The 21222-nt window shown below is 47.6% G+C and overlaps 1 protein-coding gene across 8 annotated transcripts in view; it reads left to right on the top strand.

Moving 5' to 3' along the window:
- The window catches only part of VASH2 (vasohibin 2), a 35404-nt gene extending 15852 nt beyond the window's left edge, over positions 1–19552 (top strand). For 5 of the 8 annotated variants that reach the window (XM_070591126.1, XM_070591129.1, XM_070591131.1 and 2 more), the window contains 3 exons: positions 4357–4738; positions 5906–6021; positions 18858–19552. In XM_070591126.1, coding sequence (XP_070447227.1) covers positions 4357–4738; positions 5906–6021; positions 18858–18930 — 571 coding nt within the window. In that variant the 3' untranslated portion in view covers positions 18931–19552. Of the gene's footprint in view, positions 1–4356; positions 4739–5905; positions 6022–17106; positions 17708–18857 lie in introns of those variants that run through there. The other 3 variants (XM_070591124.1, XM_070591128.1, XM_070591125.1) reach the window with 1 other exon arrangement.
- Positions 19553–21222: the final 1670 nt, after the last annotated feature.

Below are 21222 nucleotides of genomic sequence, written 5' to 3'. Positions count from 1 at the left end.
TTATAAATCCAAGCATTACTCTACTTTACCTAAATGACCTAAAGCCTCTCAGGATTGTGGGGGATAGACCTGCGCCAGCCTCTGGGCCTGTCCAAATCAGAGGATAGTGTGCTCTTGGTTTTCCTTTGTTCTTGCTGGTTTGACATTTCAGAAAAGTGCCAGGAAGGTGGGGAGGGTGGAGAAATTCGGCTCACACTGCCAAACTCAGGGAAATTTGACTCTTGCACGCAGACAAGAAACTCAGACCTGAGTTCTGAAAGTTAGAGCATCTTTGTCTTTGCTCTGTGTCAGCATCTCTGTGGCCTGCTGTCCTCGTGGGCAGAATGAAGGACATGACTCGCATCGTCTGTCTGTCTCCCATTGGCCCTTTCGCAGGTCCCGAGAAACAAGTGGGGCCTTGACAACTTTGAAACAGGTCAGCTTGGCTGCTGCTTGGAAGCCTGTCTCCGTTGGCTTGTCCTGCCCTGTTTTGTCTTGTTTGAGATCAAGATTTATTTGTGAAGAGCCACTTCATCCTGTTTGAGTGCGTGTGCGTATTTGCACATGCACGCTGGAGAGACAGACCTTTGGGTCCAAATTATTTTCCAAATCATGGCAGCTCTTTTGGGGGCCTCACTCACCCTGGTGGGGCTCAATCCTGAAACTAAAGTGCTATGGTTTTTTTCAAGTAACATGTTCAACAGTAGAGGCAGTTAGGCATATCCCCAGCAGGCTGGATTCCCAGCAGGTCTTCCAGGAGCTTGGGGTACTGCTGCTCCCGCTTCCCTAGGAAAGCTCAGGCCACTTCCCTGCCCTCGTCCACACTTCCTTGATCCCTCCCTCTCTGTTCCCAGATGCTTCAGGTCCCACGGCTTTGCAGAATGCCTTAATAATGGAACAAACCCTAGCAATTGGTGACTTGTGACAGGATGGACTGGCGGTCTCTTGGGTCCTCTCCCCACTCCCTCTTCTCACTTGGCTGACTTGCCCTGTAAGACTAATTCCAGTGTGGGTGCACTGAGGCCTCTTCTCTGCCCTCCCTGAGGTCATGGGCTTGCCTCTTTTACAGCACACATCACTTTTTTTTCAGTTTTATTGAGATATGGTTGACATACAGCACTGTATCAATATAAGGTGTACAGCATAATGACTTGACATAAATATATTGCAAATGAGGGTTTTTAAAAAAATTGTGGTAAAATATTCGTAGCTAAATTTACCATTTTAAGTATTTTTAAGTGTGGAGTTCAGCGACGTTAGGAACATTCACACTGTCGTGCAGTTGTGGCCACCTTCCATCTCCAGAACTACCTCTTCCTCGACTGAAATGCCATGTCCATTAAACACAGGATTCCCAGTCCCTGGCAGCTGCCATTCTACTTTCTATCTCCATGAATTTGGCTACTCCAGGTACCTCATAAAGGGGAATCATACAGTATTTGCCCTTTTGTGACTGGCTTATTCACTTAGCATAATGTCCTCAACGTTCATCCATGTTGTAGCGAGTGTCAGAATTTCCTCCCTTTTTAAGGCTGAATAATATTCCATTGTATGTATATACCACATTTTGTTTATCCATTCATCCACTGGTGGTCACTTGGGTCGTTTCCGCCTTTTGGTTATTGTGAATAATGCTCCTAAGAACATGGGTGTGCAAGTATCTGTTTGAGTTCCTGATTTTCATTCTTTGGGGTATATGCCCAGAAGTGGAATTGTTGGATCATATGGCAATTCTATGTTTATTTTTTGGAGGAACTGCCGTACTGATTATATTGTGTCATTTTGAGTCTGTCTCCCCACCACACTCCCAGAGAAGGGCTGCAGTCTTCATCTTTGGCTCCACAGCCCTTCCTAGCAGACTGTCCGGCACAGGAGATACTCACTCAGTAAGTGTTTGTTACACTGACTTAGACAACTAGGGAACGCCCTCATTCCAGCCCCAGAGAACTCGCCCCAGAAAGCAAGTAAGAATTTAGGTAAGAGGACTCAGAAGGACGTGATTTCACTCCCTCACTGTCAGTTAATCTCACACAATGAAGTGAAGAGCAAGCAGATAACCATTATGGAAAGGAGCCATCTGTGATTAAATTGAGGGCAGAGGACAAAGCTGACCTCAGGGCTGTGGGCTGGGTTCTACCAGCTTCTTTCTTTTAAGGGTATCTTTAAGGGTATCTGCGTTTGCCCCCTCACCGAGTGAAGTCCTTTTAAGGAAATATGTCTTCCAATCTAAGGTTCATTGTTTCAGCAAGCATGAACCAAGCACTTCTGTGTGCCAGGCCTGTGCTGTGCCCAGGGATACCAAGATGCAAAACACAACTCCTGACCTCACAAGATACAAAAAAAACAATGACACTGCCTGATGATTAAGCACCAAGTGCTAGGGGAGCTCTTGTCGGGGAAGAGGGGATACTTAACTCACACTGAGGAAGGTCAGGGAAGGTATCAGCCCCAGGAAAGGGGAGGCGATAGTAGTGAGGCTGTTCCAGTCGAGGTACAGCCTGTGTAAAGAGAATAAGCCCATAGCATCCTTATCACTCATGATTCTTATGAGACCCCAAAGATCTTGGCCAGGTTTGAATCCCCCGCACTATAAGTCTGATGTGTGAGTGAAGCTATAAAAGAAGTTACACTATGAGGGGCCAGCCCGGTGGCGCAGCGGTTAAGTGCGCACATTCTGCTTTGTGGGCCCAGGGTTCACCGGTTCGGATCACAGGTGTGGACATGGCACCGCTTGGCAAGCCATGCTGTGGTAGGTGTCCCACATATAAAGTGAAGGAAGATGGGCACAGATGTTAGCTCAGGGCCACTCTTCCTCAGCAAAAGGAGGAGGATTGGCAGCAGATGTTAGCTCAGGGCTAATCTTCCTCAAAAAAAAAAAAAAAGAAGTAGTTACACTATGATAGGGACATAATGTAGTGTGGAGTGTGTTTACTAGCATATTTTTGAAAGTTTCATGGATCACTTTGGTCTCATAGCTTATAAAGATCATTTAAAATTTTCAATGATATTTGACTTCATATTATGGGGAAATATATGTGCTGAGGGCATGGGCATAGATCTGTGGATTCTTTGTGGTCTCAGGGAGTTTCCTGCGAAAATGTCAGGGGTCTACTGGAGGTCAGTGTGCTAGCCCAGGGTGTGGGGAAATGAGACTGCACAAGGAGAGATGAGAAGGACCTAAATCATGGCAGCACTTGGCTCAGGGATTTGAACCAAGTCCTGGAGAAGATGTGAGACACTGAAAACTTAAGCGGAAGAATGGCGTGTACCAAATCTTGGCTTACAGAGATCATTCTGGCCACTGTGTGGAAAGTAAATTGGAGTGAGGGCAAGACATGGTGAAGACAAATTCTGAGTGTGGAGAACAGTACCCACTTACTGAGCACTTTCCATGCATAATGTTAAGAACCTGGATTATTATTTGGTAGAAAGACTGGAGTCACCAAAGATTTTCAGCAGAGTTTATTATGAGTTCCCAATATCCCACTCCAGACAAGCTACACCCTTGGGTCACCATGGCCTTGCCAGGGCTGTCTGGGGACTTTGAGATGGACTTGAAGATGTGGTGCCTCTTGTCCATTCTTCTAGTGTGTGGAGTCAGCGGGGCAATTACTTGGAGCTGCACCCTAGGGGGCTGCTGGACCCAAACTGAGGTAACGGTAAGAGGCTGGGTTACTCAGTGCAAATGGGCCAGTGTGTGGAGAGAGCCGAGCGGTGACACTAAGTGGGTTGGGGACTGAGGGGAGCCTGAGGTGCAGGAGCTGCGGGCAGCTTTCTGTGTGGTAGCCAAGGTTGCTGGCCTGGGTGTGCCCCGGGCCAATGAGAGGAGCAGACAAGGTGCGGGTATCACGGATTCTGACACCTTTCTCTCCCTTCCCATCCAGATAGTCAACCATCCTGTCTCTCTCACATCTCCAATCCTTTGTCTTGATTCTAGTTGTTGTTTCTCCCCTGGACCATTGGCAGAGGCCTTCAATTCTTGGTCTGTTCCACACACTCCTGGCAGAATTAATGTCTGAGAACATGATTTTGACTGCATAAAAAAAACTTTAATGTCTCATCAACCCCTGTAGAAAACTGAGGGAGGTTAAAGTACTTTGTTATTGTTTTGTTTTGCATTTATTTAATTACTAGAGATGGCAAGTTTTTCCTCTTTGTCCCATGTTACTTTGGCTTTGGGATGTACCATACAGTAGGTACCCAAAGACATTGAGTGAATCTATTAGAAGGGAATCAGTCTGGAAAAGTTAGAGGTGGGCCTGCTCAGAGGCAGAGGGATGGACTCACTGACCCTATGGGCCACTGTCCCTTCCTGGGAGTCCAAGCTCTGTGGATTGTCAAAGCCTCCTTTCTCCTCCTTGACTCAGATTGTCTCAGATACTTAACCAATGGACAGCCTTCCATTGAGCGATTCCCCATCAGCTTTAAAACCTACTTCTCAGGAAACTACTTTCACCATGTTGTGCTGGGGATTTATTGCAACGGCCGCTATGGCTCGCTGGGCATGAGCCGAAGGGCTGAGCTGATGGACAAGCCGTTGACCTTTCGGACTCTGAGTGACCTCATCTTTGACTTTGAAGACTCCTACAAGAAATACCTGCACACAGTCAAGAAGGTCAAGATTGGGCTGTACGTCCCCCATGAGCCTCATAGCTTCCAGCCCATTGAGTGGAAGCAGCTGGTCCTTAATGTCTCAAAGATGTTGAGGGCTGATATAAGGAAGGAGCTGGAAAAATATGCCAGGGACATGAGAATGAAGGTAGGTACTGGGAAGGCAATTAAACAATGCAAGAGAGCTGTTTCCCCTTTCTCTCTCTCTTCCTCTTGCCCCATGCCCCATATTCTGGGATGGTCAAAGTTTCTTGAGGGCATCTTGCTTAGTGGCCACTCTATTAAAACAAAAGGAAAGTCATTCTCTATTTGATATACAGTCCCTCTTTGCACATGCTACTTCAAAAACCAGAGCTAAAGTCAATTTAAATGTTATGTCTTGGCCTGCAATTCCTTCTATGAAATCAAATCTAAAATGTCAGTCATTTTATATTAAGGTTCTAGTTTTGTTTTGCTCTGTTTTGTCTTCATAATAGGGTGACCAGTCACCCCAGTTTCCCAGGACATGAGATAGTCAGTACTTAAAACCAGGAAAGTCCTGGGCAAATCAGGATGAATGAGTCACTCTGTTTATAATCTATTTCAGAGTCACATTATATCTCTGCTTTCCTTTATAAGTTGCAAAGCCCCTTGACATAAAATTCTGACCTGGTGTCACAATAGCAAATTAGAAAGCCTTCACTGTGCTGGCTTTATATAAACTATACTCATAAGTCTTTCTTCTTTCTACCGTGTCATTTCCAAAGTGACAAGATGCCTGCTGGTCCTTGTCCCTTCAGGGCTTGTGGAGTCACTGACAGAACTCCTGTGCAGACACTGAGGACCACAGGGGACAGGGATTATGCTGACCTCAGCTTTGGTTATATTTAGCACCTGAGGACTTGTCCTCTTCACTCTGGGACCTGGAATGGAGATTCATGATAAATTGAAACCATGCTGTGTGTGTGTTGGGGGGTGGGAGAGCCAGAGGAAGAACAAGCTGGTTTCTGGAGCAATGCATGTGGGACTCTGCCTGCACAAGAGAGGAACTTGCTGAGCAACCAAACGTGGCCCCAGGAGGCTGAGCAACTGGGCTCTGCTCCTCTCTCTGCCATAGGAATAGGGGCACAGTGTGATCATGCCACCCTTGGGAAGTGGCACTCTTGCCTCTTGCCAGTGCAGAAGGAGAGAGGAACATGTGTCTCAGATCTTCCAGCTCAGCGCCTGTTAAACCATGGGATCATGAGTGGGCTGGGGCTGGGATGCTGTGCTGTAGGAGGACCTGAGAGTAGGATCTGTTAGGAAGCAGTACGGTAACTCCTCCTATCTCCTTCAGATCCTGAAACCTGCAAGTGCCCACTCTCCAACCCAAGTGAGAAGCCGAGGGAAATCCCTGTCGCCCCGAAGGAGACAGGCAAGCCCCCCGAGACGGCTCGGCAGGCGAGACAAGTCGTGAGTAGCATTTCCTCTTTCCCAATACACATTCATGAAGCTCTCCTGGCCCATGGGGACAAAGGTATGTCTAAGGCATGTCATTTGAACCAGACAGATATCTCCAAGAGGACTGCCCCTTATTCAGGGGGCTTCTCTTAGGGAAAAGATCCACCATGCGCATCACTCCCATTGCTCTTACGCTACTGACTGTCAGCTGTAGACACAGATGGAGGAATAAGCCCCAGGCAGCATGAGATGAAGAATACCCCGAAATCCTGGCAGCATGGAAGGAGTACTGGGCTTAGAATTAGGAAACCTGAGTCTGGAGCCGGCTCAGCTACTTAGGAGCTACGTGTCCTTAAGCACGTCATGTCACCCTTCCACACTTAAGTTCTCTCACCCCAATGATGGGATTGTTGCCATTGATGAACTTTCCTAAAACCCTGTACCCCTCTGTGCCCAGCAGAAAGTGTGATCGCCCTCTGGGGATGGATCAGAAATACCCAGTCTCATCCTCTTCCTTGGCTGACTCTACCCTCCCCTGTTTTAGCCCTGAAGGTAGTGATTCCACACCTACTTCTTGGGTCAAAGTGACCCACTTAAGAAATGACAGACTGGAAATGCTGAGGATGCCTGGAGTAACCAGTGATAATCCACTAGCAAATATTTGGGCCATAATTACACTGGAAAAAAAATAATGCTTGTATTAGTAACAGCAGCATGCTGTGTCACACGACGTCCTTACCATGCTGGGGACCATGTGGTACAGTGTGCAGAGGTCCAGCATGAGCCCTGGCTCTGCTGCACACAAGCCTTGCAGCCTGGGCAACCCTTAGAGAGCCTCAGTTTCATCTTCCGTCAAAGATGCTTTCCCTGCCTGTCTCACCAGGTGTTTCTAAGGAGTGAGTCAGAAAGTGTAACGAGAGTGATTTGCTAATGTGAACTGCTTTTACACAGTATATTCTTGTTGTCACATCCATCCTGGAGAGTAAACAGGGAGAGTTTTACAGTTTTCCTTTTCAGATGAAGAAACAAGGACCCAGGAAAGATGTGTTATCTGGTGCTGTCTTGTAGAGCTGGTCAGTGATGGACCTGGGGCTAAAACCCCTGTCCCCTGACCCTGGGAATGTGGCAGAGGGGGGAGTATTCGTTCTGTTTTTAGAAGAATACAACAGCATGAAGTATTGTCAGTTCCAAGGGAGGTTCCCTGTTTGTCTCCATTCCACTTCCTATTGCCAGTCCCAGGGTTCAGCATCTGCAGCCAGGAAGGCCTTGGCTAAAACGACTGGAGTCCAGGCTTTGAAAGGGGAGGGATGATGCTGGGGGAGGGCTGGGTGCTCCTGGAGCAAGAGAAGCTGGAGATTAGCATGGCTTCAGCATAGGTTTGTCCTGTTAGGGAGCAGGACAGCTTCAAACGTTTCACACATGGCCTCTAACCCTAATCCTGCCCCTGATGTTGACCACTGCCTTTGACCCTTGACCTGACCCTAACCCCAGCTGTCCTCTCTGATTCAGACATCTGTTCATTGCTTTCTCTGAACAAAGTAGCAGTTGTCTCAGGGGACTATGAACATGTAAACCCTCCCCAGAGGGTCATTTAGAATAGAGTGAGTGACCCAGAAATAGGAATCTGATTGCTCATGAAGCAGGGGTGGGGAGGGCCCTTTAATCTGATTTATTGTCCTTTCTGCCCCTGGAGGGCTGCGTCCTTCCCTTAGGAGCTCCCAGTCTTCAGCAAACACTGAACAGGCCATAAAGTTCTGCTCTTCCCTCTAGACTCTGGAGTCTGGAGCACACGAAACCCCAAGCGTTCCACCTGATGGATTTACGCACGGAATGGCAGCAGTTGGCTTTTAAGACGGTTCCTGTTGGATCCATCTTACCTGGATCCACAGGAACTTTTCAGTCTAAGGCGTGTTAAATTTTTAACCAGAAAAAGTTACTGTGATTGCCCAGGAAGGGTAAAGGCAATAAGATCTTAGAGCCTGGTTGTGGAGACAAAAGTCAGCATGATAAGCTAAGTGGTGGTGGTGATAGTGGTGGTTTGAGAAGAGTGGAGGAAGAAGGCAAGCTTGAGTTTGGGCTGTGGAATTTGAGGTGCTTTTTAGGCATCTGGGGGAGGGTCCTAGAAGCTGTTGAAAATGCAGCTCCGGAGTTTGAGCAAGCCGGGGAGTAGAGATAATGATGTTAGAGCCGTCTACTTAGAAGTGACAGTTGAGACATTAGCTGGATACATTTGTAAGGAAAGAAAGAAGAGAGAAGAGAAGAAGAAGTGACGTCAAGGCCCTGAGTAGGCCAGAAGAAGAACCAGAAGAGGCAATGGGGAAGGAATAGAGAGAGAGAGAATGGATCAGGAGTGTGAAGGGGCAGCCTGTGCCTGCAGAAGACAGCTGTTAAGAGGGTGGGAGCAAAGGAAGGGGGGAAATCAGGGAGGGTGTGAGGCAGATGAGGAGGCAGAAGTTGGCGGGCTGTACATTAAATGGCTTTTTTCCTGCCGGTGAAGGGGGCTGAGTCATCTACGGGAGTGAGGAAGAGAGGTGGGTTATCAGTACAGGGTGACAAAGGGGCTGCACACAGCTTGGGGGCCCAGCTGAGGAGAGAGAGAAGGATCCTAAACCCTGTCCTCAAACTTGAGCAAGCCTAGAATCACCGAGGGCTTGTTAAAGCAAGATTGCCGGGGCCTCCCCCAGGGTTTCTAATTCCTCAGATCTGGGTGTGGCCTGAAAACGTGCTGTCCTAACAAGTTCCCAGGGGATGCTGATGCTGCTGGTCCAGGGACCACACTTGGAGATCCACCGTTTGAGCAATCAGAATGGGAGAGCTGACTTGGGGGTTGACCTTAAAAAATAACAGAATATCAAGATGAAGGTATGGGGTCTGCTGAGAGGGGCAGGGGAGGCCATTGAGCATGATTCGGGGGGCTCAGCCCTGCTTGGTCTTGCCTGGGCCTTGGGATAATGAGGTTGCTGAGGTGAAGTCAGACGGTGTGACCCTGGCCTGGCCCCCGAGGTTGGGCCCCACTGGTCACTCTGGGAGGAGCCCAGCTGGCCATTTTCTTGGGGGCCAGATAGAGAAACCTGGTTCTCAGTCATCCCCAGCCTGTGCCCGTAGCCTAATCTCTGGCTACTTTGTCATACAGCCAAGGCAAGCGACCAAGCCTGCACCTGCAGAAGACAGCTGGTAGACTGCCACGGTTGTGAGTGCAAAGCCACCTTCTCATGTCAGGCCCACTTGCCCTCTGCTCTCCTGCCCATCGTGAAGCATGGGAGTGGGCCTGGGAGTGGAGAGGAGGACTGGGGTGAGGGCAGTAGTCACTGGAGGGTCAGGAAGGAAGACCTGCGGGAAGATGGAGATTCAGTTCCATCACTCTCCTCCCTCCTTGCCCCGAAGTGCATCCCAGACCAGCAGGGCAGTCCCCAGGAGTGCAGAGGTCATGACTCATGGTTCAGTGAAAACATTTACTATTTAAAAATGGTTAAGAGTGGCCACAACCAGCCCCCTAATCCCCCAGACCCATGCCCCTTCCCCACAGCCCTTTCTCCTGGGCAGAACACTGAGTCCCAAGAGTCTTCCTTCGTAAACTCCTTCCAATGGGTCAGTATTTGAGGATTTTTTTTTTCATGACTAGAGCCAGGTAGCCTTGGAAGTGCTTGACCATCCAGGGAGCCCAGTGGCTTGTGGGTTCCTGTGGACAATTTTGTTTGAGCAAATCCAGTAGGACCATGGTTATTCCTGGTGGTGGTAGCCCTTGTCACTTCTTTTCTCTTTTCCCAGTGTTTGGAGGTTGAGAGGGGAATCTAGAGGGCAAATATCTTGGCTGAAGTTTCAAAATGGATAGAGGTGTCACAAGGAGAGAAGACACTCTCCCCAATTCTTCCTAAGTCCTGACTTCTGAGCTGCAGGGCTGGGTAAGGGATTACAGGGGCTACTATGTAGGAAGTGGGAGGAGAGAGATGCAGGAGATGAGAGGAGAAGGAAGGGCTGCGAGCGGTGGACAAGAGGAACGGAAGCACAAACGCCTCCCTCCTGCTCCAGATCCCAGCTTCTGCCATTGCTGCAGACTAGAACCCAGGACACCTGGTTCCCGCAGGTGCGTCTGGAGAAAAGCAGATTTTCAGCTTCTACCTGTGGCCTTCGCCAAGCAGGCTTTTCTCTGGGGAATCTTGCTTTTGACGTGGAAACGAGAAAGGGACAAATTTGGTTATGACCCAATAACTCCACCAAGCTCTGGGCATCCTACTTACTGTAGAATGGTCAGGTCTAGGAAGAGTTTGGTGACTCTGTCATTGTGTTATTATTTCACCATTACTTAAGGCCATCAAGTCACTTCTAAATGTGTTGGGTGCCATAATGAAGCTTGGGAGTGGCGCAAAGGGTGGAAAATTACCATAACAGGCAAGAGGCCCACCAGCTGTGGGAGCTCAGCCCCTGCCTGTGCATGGGTAATTTTAGTGGCTTTATTTTAGTGGCTTTATACCCCCATCCACCTCCTCCCTGCAGCTGGAGCTCCTTCCAGCCCTGCATTCCTCTCCATTTTTGCACTTGTCTGAATAATCCTTCTGGAAAGGAGGATCGGTGTCATTGGGTTGACAAAAAGAGTCAGCTGAGTGGAAGGCAAGTAGCAATGACTGCACTGGTGTCAGCTGAGACAGAGTGTGAAGAGGGAAACAGGGGCTCCCCTACCCCTCCACCCACGAGTCCTTTCTCTTATTCTGCTCCCCTGGGAGTGTTTAAAGCACTTTCCACACAGAACAGTCAGGTTGTTTCCTGTGTTTCTTAAAGAGACAGGGAGATACAGGTTGAGATCCATGTTTAAAAGGACTTTTGTGAACTGAAACCAACTCCTTCACAACTCTGTGCGTCAGTCTCCTTGCAGCTCTTCACTGAGGGGCGTTCACAGTGGTTCTCAACGGGGGCCAGCACACCCTCTGGGGGAGAAGGGCTAGAAATGCCTGGGAGGGAAAGTTTTTGCTTATCATGGTGATAGAGGGCACTCCCCATTAGGGCCGGGGACCAGGAATGGTAAATGTCCTGCAGAGCTCAGGACTATCCTCCCCAATAAAGAATGGTCCACTTAAAATGCCAGCAGTGTCTCCACTGAGAACCATGAATGCCCCCTGGGGTCATTTCCATCTCTGATGATTTATGGCTCTTGGCTGCTGCCTGGGACCTGAACCTGGGAGAGCAGTGGTGAGCGGACAGTGGTGTTCTGGCTGGGCTGCCTGTGTGAGCATGAAAGCAGCTCATGCCAATTGCAGTGACCACGTGGAATATTCTTCTAAATTAGGACAAGAGTCCCTGAGGACTCTTTGTCTTCTCTCCCCATCCAGCTCTTTTTTCCCTCTGTTCCTCCTCCGCTCTTTGCTAGTCATGGTTCTTTTCCTGCCTTTTTCTTCCTCTGGATTTCCCTTCTTAGTCATCTGTCTCTATGACGGTTGTGGCTCTAGTGGGCTTTGCTCTCCCTGCTGGAGACCCGCAGGGTCACTGAGGTTACTAAGCCCCACCTTTCACTGCTGGGCCACAAGCTAGACAATGGGATTCCTGCTCTGTTCTGTCATGAAGGATCTTGAAGATGCCTCCAGGCATCTGGTTGAGTGAGGCCACTAAGTCATTTCAAAATGAAGTCATAATGAAGTCATAGAGAATCAGTTTGGTTCCATGGGCTAATCACATTGAAGATATTTTGAATGGGGCCCAAGAAGTTATTCTCTTTAGATCCCAAATGAAAAAATATTCCCAAGAGTGGAAAGGAGAACATTCCTTAGCATGGAAGGTAGAGTGGGACAAAAAAAAAAGAGAGAGAGACAACTAGAAAGGCTGTCGAGGGAGAAGTAAAACCTCTAAGATGATGTAGAGTTTCTTTCCAGAAGCCCAGAGAAGGAGGCATCCAACTCAGAGGCCTGCCAGCTTAGTTCTCCTGCGATTTCATGTGGTCCAGGGTCCCTGGGGATGCTTGAAGAAACCGAGTTGGAGTGATGGGTCTTAGGAAGACTGCCTCAGGCGGGGAGCCAAGAGCCCCCAGAGCTGACTGTTGTAGGTAGTCAGACAGGGTTGGGGTCCCCCCGGGGGTTCTCTGTCACAGAAAGGAGCTGTGAGATCAGAGCTCAGAAGGTGTGCCCTGAAATCTCAGACAGTGGCCTGTGGTTCTTGGTCTCTGGCCAGAGCCTCCTGCCTCAGGAGGGCTTGAAAGAAAGGGCAAAGGGCTAGGGATCTCTTCAGAGCCGACTCTCTCTTGGCTGAGGTCTGATTACATAGCAACTTCAGCTGTCTGCCCTGTCAGCTGGCAGGAGTGGTGCCCGCAGTCCTGGGGAGTAAGGAATGTGAGCGAGGAGCAGGATTGGCTTTGGACGAGGGTGACAGGTGGGAAGGAACTGCTCCCTCATCCCGGTGTTCTTCCAGCTGAGACCTACCCAAATAGGCTTAAATCCTAAATCAGGGCCTGGCCTGACCTAATTCCTGCCAGACTAGACAAGAAAGGAGGGCCTGGGGTCTCCGCTTAAACTTGTAAATGCTGGGTCAACACCACCCCTGCTTTAATCTGTTCCACAATCTTACCACTGGGGACTGAGAGGTTAATGTTAGAGTCGCACCTCTACTGTATATCACTTTCTAGAATCCTGAGTCCTTGTGAGTGTGTTTGTGTGTGAGGGTGAGTGCATGTGAACACACGGGCATGTGCACCACCTCCCCCTCCCCCAGGAGTTGTGACCTCAGGGAAAAACAGGAGCAAGAAGTGTGAGTAGACTGATTGGTGGCCTGTGTGTCCCCATCAGGCAGCCCTGAATTGGATGTAGATGGGCTATGTCTCTGAAGTATCTCACACTCGAAGGGGAGACGGAAGAGGTAAATTTCCATTGGAAGAAAGGGAGTGGATTTGGGCTCCACTGGGAGCAGGAACTGCTATTTGTCTTGGTAACCCCAAGATCGACGTGGCAAAAAATGTTGCTTAATGCATTCTTGGGAATGAGTAAGTAGCAAGCAGGTTTGAGGACCCCTGCTCGCCCGGCTGCCACTCAGGTCCTGTGGCCCATCCTGCCCAACGACAGCTGAGCAGAGAGGCGGGTGGTGTTGAGAAGTGAGGAGAGGAGATGCCCGGGACACGGCCCTTAGTCAGAGGTGCAGAAAAGGGACTGGGGGCACCTATAGGCTTTCCTTCCACTTACTGGTTCTTGTCTGAAACCCAGTCTCGTACAGACATACACCATCTTCTTTGTCCAGCCCCAGGATGGGAAGTCCTCCTCACTTCAGTCCCCAGCAACATGCTGCCATCACTTTCTGGTTCTGAGGCTTCTTGTGGCTTCACTGACGCCAGCATCCATTCCAGCTGAGCTCTTCCTCAGCACTGAGGCTGCCTCAGGGTGGATGGAAGACTCACGTGCTGCCTGGCCCATATGGGAGATGGTTCACGCCCCCTGAACTGTCAAGGTTTAGGTAGCGGCGGCGAATACTGGTAGTATTTCGCACAGCATACCTTCCCTGTGGAGCCACTGCCCTGTCCTCCCCAACCTGCCTCCGCCTCTGCACGGCCTCGGCCACAGCTGACTCCTGGGATGCAGGCCGAGGTCAGGGTTGAGGGGACACTTGGGACCAGGCCATCAGGCAGTCACCCTAGTTCACCCTGGATGCATTTCTGTGACGACAGCTGAGGCTGGGATTATCCATCTGTGTGCAGACAGAAGAAAGTGTGTCAAAGGAAACAAAGTCCCCAGCCCTGCTTCCCCTACACAGAAGGCGGCCTGAGAGCCTTTCAGAAGGAGATCCTTTGATGTTTTCCTTGTTTGGACTGGGGAGGGGTTTGGAGAAATATATTGTTCAGTCTAAAATAATAACCCTGGCTCTGATGAGAAGTTCTGGGCAAGTGCAGACCCGGCTGAATCATCATCCTGGTGCCTGTGTTTGTTAAAAATAAATCCCCTTGCCACATCCTAATTATAGCTGGGGGAGCCCTCGGAAGAGGCCCTCCACACACGAGAGCTCACCCAGCTCTGGCCCTGATATGAGCTGGCAAGCACGGAACAGTATTTCTGGCTGGGCCCCACAGGCAGGTGGCATGCTGTGATAACCCACTTCTGCCCTTCGCCAGGCCAGGAAATTGCAGCCAGTGCTGCTGTAAAAGAAAAGGGTTTCATCTTCCAGGCAGTTCACTGGGAATCTCAGTTGAACTTACTTTCTGCCAATAATAGTTTTTTTTTCTCCTCTGGGTTCTGGGTACCTAAGGGTGGGTGGGAGAGGTGGGGATACACAGGAAGGAGACAACCTAGGCCTTTTCCTTTGGGAGCCCTCAAGCTATCTGTTATTACAGAACCACATTCAGCTTTACAAGTAAGAAGTTTCCTCAAGTGGCATCCAGAAATAAGGTAAAGGTTCTCCTACATAGAAAAAAAAAATTCTTTCTACTCGTTAATTCTTAGAATGTTGTCATGGTGACTTGAATTCCTGGCTTCAGACTTTGTCTTTGTTAAAACAAAAATATCCCACGATAAAGGTAACATAATGAAGCCCTATCAGCCATTTACACGTTAGTGAGAACTTGACCAAAGTTTATGGAGAAGTACAGGATATTCAAAGTGGAGATTCACAGATGAATTTACTTGATCCCTGCTCTCAAGTTGTTCAGTCTCCGAGGCAGGCACAAAGATTATGAGCCCGCAGGATTCTTTGACAGATGTACAAAAGGAAGTGACATAAGATACAGAGAAAGGAGCAGTGCATTGTGAGGGAAGGAAGTCAGAAAGTACTTCATGGGAGAAGTGGCGTTTGGGTTGGACCTTGAAAGGATGACAGGAAGGCATGGGGGAGGGCATTCCACAAGCCAAGAAGCAGAGGTAGGGGTGGCTGTGGTGTCACCCTCAGATGCTTTGCGTGGGGAGTGGGAGGATGGGGGGCAGTTTGTGTCACGATCAAGGGCATGGGCTCTGGATGCTGGGGGAAAACCCTGGCTCTGCCACTTGCCTACCATGTGACTCTGCTTTGAGCAAGTCCCCTTTCAGTGCCTCCATTTCTTCCTCTGTAAAATGGGCCGCCACAGTATCGCCCCCATTAGGTTATGGTGAGAATGAATTAATCCATGTAAACCTCTCAGAACAATGCCTGGTGCACAGTAAGTGCGTGATCAATAAAAGCGATGTCTGATGGTGATTTCTCAGCACCTGGAAGGCGCAGGGGAACTGATGGAGGTGCCAAGGAAAGGTTTAGAAAAAGGAGGCCAAAGACCCCCAATGCGAGTGCACCTATTTTCAAGGGTGCCAATAACAGAGCGTGGTTAAAGGTACAGGGTGAAGTCTTAAGAACACACTGACTTAAAAAAATGTGATGAAAATTCTGTTCCTCAGGGGTGAGGGGCTCCAAAGTGAGGAAGTCAGATGAGTGGCCAAAAAACGGCTTCTGAGGATGCAGCATGCCTGTGGCCTGGCCTGTGGCTGGTGGCTGCTGTGACCCCAGGGAAGCCCACATTACAGGGCTGAGGGGCAGGGTTTGTTCTTTCCCAGATCTGCCCTGTAGCCTGTCCTGCCACCGACTTTCCAGCAGGTGCTGTTGGTCACAGGACCGAGGGAGAGAAAAATAGGTCAGTGCAGATTTATTCCAACACCTGAGAAACAATATTAAGCTCGTGTCTCATTAGCATTGTTTCATATATGAAGGGCAGGACATTGAGAGTTTCAGGAGGAGGAGAGGTGTGACTTGGTGTTGAGGAAGATGCCAGGCCAGGAAGAAATCATGTGCGAGGGTCCGAAATCGGGTGAGCTAATTGGTAGGTGCTGCACGGACCCTGGAACAGGGATTTTCTTGTTAAGCTCAGGGAACTGCCTGATTTTCAGAGACAACGGGGATCTAAAGGGCCACCATGGCTTAGGTCCTACATAGTGTGCAGGGCTCCAGGGAAGAAGACTGATGCTTAGAAATGAGTCTCCGGACTTCATTTAGGGTGTGGCTGCTTTTCCTGAGTGGAATTACAGAGAACTTGCTAGGAACATGTTCTTCCACATACTAACCTTCCGCAGGCCGACTCCATGCCCACCACTGTCACTAGCATCATGTCTGAATCAGCGCTTAGTGAGTTAATGGAGGGAAGTGGTACCCGTTAAGATCGGGTCTGAGCGTGGCTTAACCACCATCCACCATAATGTGAGAGCAGCTCAACGGAGGTGGTAGGGAGCTTCTTGGCGCTGTGCCTCTCTAGTGTGCCACCTCGAGGGCCAAGCTCCAGCCATCGCTTCCACAAGAAAGAAGGAAATGGAAAGAAAAGGATGAAAGGCACATGCCTGGTGTCTTTGGAAGAGGTGTCTTGGTAACTGACTGCCAACAGCACCCTTCCACTTCACTCTCCTTGGCTACACCTGAGTCCAGTGCCTGCCCGGCTTCAGGGAGGCTGGGAAATGTAGTTTGTAATCTAGGCAGCTCTGTGCCCAGTAAAAATCTTTTAAGGAAGAAGGGGAGAGTGGATGTTGAGGGGCCACTAACAGACTGGGCCACACACAGATCATTAAAAAGATCAGCTAAAAAAATCATCCAATACAAATGTAGTTCATATTTGGATGAGGACTATATGCTTACACAGTTAGACCGCCAGGAACGGTAGTGTGGAGGTCATACTTTCATTGCTCTAGGAAACGACCCCCCATTTGATCCTTTTCTAAAGTGAGGAATGCCTATGGGTACTTCAAGCTTATCCTTTGGCAAGTGAATTTTGATTACCGAATTTTCTAAAAGTGGGGCACACTGAGGAGGGGAGAAGCAGATTTGTCTTTCCTAACCACATTTCCCTTAGGCCGATGCTAACTTACGGGGAGTCTGCTTGAGGCAAAAAGTCCCGTATTAGGTATTTGTAAAGATGACAGGCAAGGAAGCAAAACAGAGACTTCATTTCAGGCTTTATGACAAAATGGACTAGATACACACGGACTCGGAACCTGACTTGTCTGTGAGAACCCTAGTTCTCTCCACATGCGTGGGCTGAGGACTAGGGCAGAAGTATAAGTTTAGGTTTGAATCCTCAAGCAAAAGTGTGCTCCGTTGAGCCGTCAACTTAAGAATGGTCCTCCCAGCGGCCCCTGGGGGCCACTCTGCCAGGCTGTAGGCAGTGGTTCTTTTGTTTATCTCCAGGGCACGTATGGGCTGGAGGACACCATCGAAGGTCAGAAGCCTTGAGCTGTTTGATGCAACGAGCAGGGAGCTACACACAAGGAAGTATTGGGATTCCTACCCCCAGTCAGCCATATTTATCAGCATCACCTGTGTATCCTGGGCACCATGAGAAGAGACGCAAAGAAATAAGAGGCATGATTCCTGACCAGTAAAGCAGGGCATGTGGTGAAGCTGAGAAATACGCCCCATGTAACACAGAGACAAAGTTACAAGTTATTTTAGTGCTGGGTAGCAAGTCAGGTTTCTTGACCACTTTCGAGTTTCAGAGGATGATCACAGACTGTTGATGACTATGCAGAGATGGGACATCTCTGAAAGAAAAAGGAGAAAGGGAGGGGTAGGGGCGGAGAGAGAGAGAATAAGACTACGTAGGGTGGTAGAATTTGTTGTCAAAGTTTGAACCTAATGTCCTTCGTTGAGCAGCACCCTTATTGGAAGCTAGCTGTGATTTCTGGTTCTGTCAACATTGAATGAGTTGGACCACATTTGTGACAGGAGAAAACCATTTGCTATTAGGAAATCTTTCAAAGGTATAAATCAAGAAACTTTTAAACAATTATATTTTCATTTCGGTCTCTTTTTTACCAGTTAAAACAAGGTTCATGTGTAACCTAGAAATGTCTTTGATCTTACAAAAATGGCTAAATGTGAAACTTTTGAATTAGAACTCACTAGACATATCGAACATCCTAAATTTGGTTTACAGTCTTGGTTATTTCTTATCAAAGGTGAGAAGAGGCTCATTAAGAAATGCAAAAGTTGTGAGAAAAATCGTGAGAATGCTTAGGCCTAGTTTTATATTGGGAAATCACGTAGGAAATGTCCTGTTTTTTTTAAAGATTTTATTTTTTCCTTTTTCTCCCAAAGATCCCTGGTACATAGCTGTGTATTTTTAGTTGTGGGTCCTTCTAGTTGTGCTATGTGGGACACCGCCTCAGCGTGACCAGCATCCCAACGGGCGAAACCCTGGGCCGCCGAAGCGGAGCGCCAACTTACCCATTCGGCCACGGGGCCGGCCCCAAGGAATGTCTTGATGGAGACAGATGACATGCTACTGAATGATTTTTTTCCCCAGCTTGATGTACTTTCTTACTTGACTTTACATAAATGCTTAGGTGTAGTTTTATATTGGAAAGTACTTCAGAAAATGTATTTAGGGAAGAGAGATGATTTTCCACGTTGACATGCTTTCTCAGATGAATTCTAAAACATTCGCCCTGGTTACATATATTCAAGCCTGGAATAGTAACCCTCTCTCAAAGATAACAGAGAATATCTCCACGAGGATCTGAGTCACCTGTGATGTCTGGTAGTTGCTGGGCTTCCCCCAGGGCACAAACGCCAGGAAGCCAAGGTTTCAAGGAGAATTTGGCTCAGATTTTTAGTTCTACTGTAATAGATGTGACTTTTAGACCTTTCCTGGTTTTACAGATACTAGGTTTCAGAAGTTATAGTGTGACCAAATTCAGGCTTGAGGTTGAACAAATTCATTTGGCAGCCCATAAATTTTCTGGAACACTACATGGAAAGCCTTTTAAAATGTTCCTTAAAACCTATAAAGGTGGACTTAGGAACAAGAGGCAGAGTTGGGAGCTAAGGCTGGCAGCAAGCATCAGAAGGGTTAGGAAGCCTGAGCGGACGCCCGGGAAATGCTAACTGACCTTCTCTCCCATCCCCTCTCCCCGCCACCTGTCTGTCTTTCTCCCTAGGCCGGCACTGCCTGAAAAGAAAGTGGCTGACCTCAGCACTCTGAATGAAGTGGGCTATCAAATCCGAATTTAGGCAAGCCATACCAGCCAGCAAGAGGGCTTCTCTGGTGCTTCTCTCTGCACTTTACCCAGCGTCTTCAGAAGGAACCGCAACTATTTATTAAGAGCTTGTGAATTTTATTTTTAAGGATTCACTTGGAAATAGGATCTGAGTGGTGGTAACAATTAACTTTAAAAAAATTCATGAAGGGGCAACCATGAAAAGCCTAAAGGAATAAACCCCACTGGGGTTGGACTGTCTCCCTTCCTCCAGATAGGAGAATACCGTAACTGTAGTTTCTATTTTTCCATTTACCTACTTTCTTTTACTTGCTTTGAACATTATGCCTCACCAGTAGTAAATGTTCATGAAATCCTCTCTCCTACTTTTGATATGGTAAGGCAACTCAATCAGTATTAATGTCTTTTTCAGCAATAACAGAGGCAAAGATTGGTGGGATTTTTTTTAAGCAGTTAATATTACCTCAGCATCTTGACATCAGATATGCAAACTTAATGGTGTTTTGTTTTTTTATATTCTATTTGTATTGTTTCCCCAATATTTCCCATGGGGATCTTCACAAAGTTTGGAATTTTTTCCTGGTGCACACATGTGATGAGATTTAAGGTATTATATGCAAGTCTTTTACTAAAAAGCACTGAAATTCTTCTGGCAATACGGGAAACCATTTTCAGGATCTTGCAGTTACTTCTTTCTTAATCTTTCTTAAAGCACTCACTGACAGCAATTTTTATTCCTTCAAAACAAAACAAAACAAAAAGCACGTTCGGAAGCTAGTCTATGTTCTGTCACTAACATTTAAACTTTGCAGACTCCAGCAAAAAGCACAAGAGGTCCCGCCCTATTACACAAATTGAGCTGTACTGCGATTACCTCTGACAAAAACACACTCGGAAAGGCACAGGCCGGGAGTGAATCATTAGGTCTTGAGAACCAGATAACCTTTCTGTTCACGTTTCATCTGATTTTTAACCCGAGTCTGGCCTTGATTCTGAAGGATGCACTGTTAGAGATGTGTTCTGATGTCTTATATTAAGACCAAATGTGGCACGATGTGGTTATTTTCCAGTACCTTGCTTTTAGGTACCACTTCACGACATTTACGAACTGGTATTGGAAAATGCAATGAATTAGAGAAGCAGAACCTTTTTTATTTTTTTTTTTTTTTTTTTTTTTAGATTTTATTTTTTCCTTTTTCTCCCCAAATCCCCCCGGTACATAGTTGTGTATTCTTCGTTGTGGGTTCTTCTAGTTGTGGCATGTGGGACGCTGCCTCAGCGTGGTCTGATGAGCAGTGTCATGTCCGCGCCCAGGATTCGAACCAACGAAACACTGGGCCGCCTGCAGCGGAGCGCACGGACTTAACCACTCGGCCACGGGGCCAGCCCAGCAGAACCTTTTTTAAATGGGAAAGTCTTCAAGTACAGTGTTACACCTTACAGTGGGATTTAGTCCATGAAGCAGTCTGAGTGTCTGGCCTGCATATGGTAGTTACGGTGTAACTTCTGGCTGCAGCCCACACAGAATCACTCTAATAGCATCCCAAGTCTGTGTGTTATCAACATCAAGAGTACAGCTTCCGTTTCATTTGTTTTATCTTGGCAACCATGCCAACTCATGAGACCAAAAGGCATATTTAAGTGAAGTCTGCCAGTCAACAGAAGTACTGTTTCAGTCTCCGTGCTTCCCCTCTGGCTTTCTTTGAAGGTGATTTTAGGAAGGGGGTAAAAAAATCAAGAATCTGTGCTGTGCTTTGAGGTTCTTTATCAGTAAAACCTCTGAGGGTGACATGGAAAGCAAAAGGACTTCATCCTTCAGCCACGAGCTCACTTTACCCTAAAAATCAGTGTTATTAAAGGAAAGTACTGTTTTCTTGAAAAAGAAGATCTGATGTCCTTTACATGAAAAGGACCAAGAAGTGAACATCTCGGTAGACTAAACTACAGCGTAAGTTAAAAATTCTGAACTGAATCACTTTCTTTAAGAGTAGTATTGTCAGTTAGCAGAGTTTAAAATGAGTTATCTTTGTTTATCTTCACAAGGTAAAGCCATCTGCAACCTCACGGGCACATGTGTTTAGATGTTTGGGGTAGTCAGTGAATCATTTCATTCTTGTTCTAAAACAATACTGACTCAGCTCGCTCTCTCTCTGAGATATAAGGCATATATAGATATATATATATATCTATATCTTCTCTTTATCAATCTGAAACTTTACTATATCCAACAGTAGACTACTTATAACCTTGCAGCCATTCTAAGAACTTGAAATATGATTTTCCAAGTATTACTTAAGTACTGTCC

The sequence above is a fragment of the Equus przewalskii genome, chromosome 23, assembly GCF_037783145.1.
Source record: "Equus przewalskii isolate Varuska chromosome 23, EquPr2, whole genome shotgun sequence".
In the NCBI taxonomy this organism is placed as follows: Eukaryota; Metazoa; Chordata; class Mammalia; order Perissodactyla; family Equidae; genus Equus; species Equus przewalskii.
Note: the sequence above shows the minus strand (reverse complement) of the source record. Positions and strands in the feature narration are given on the sequence as shown.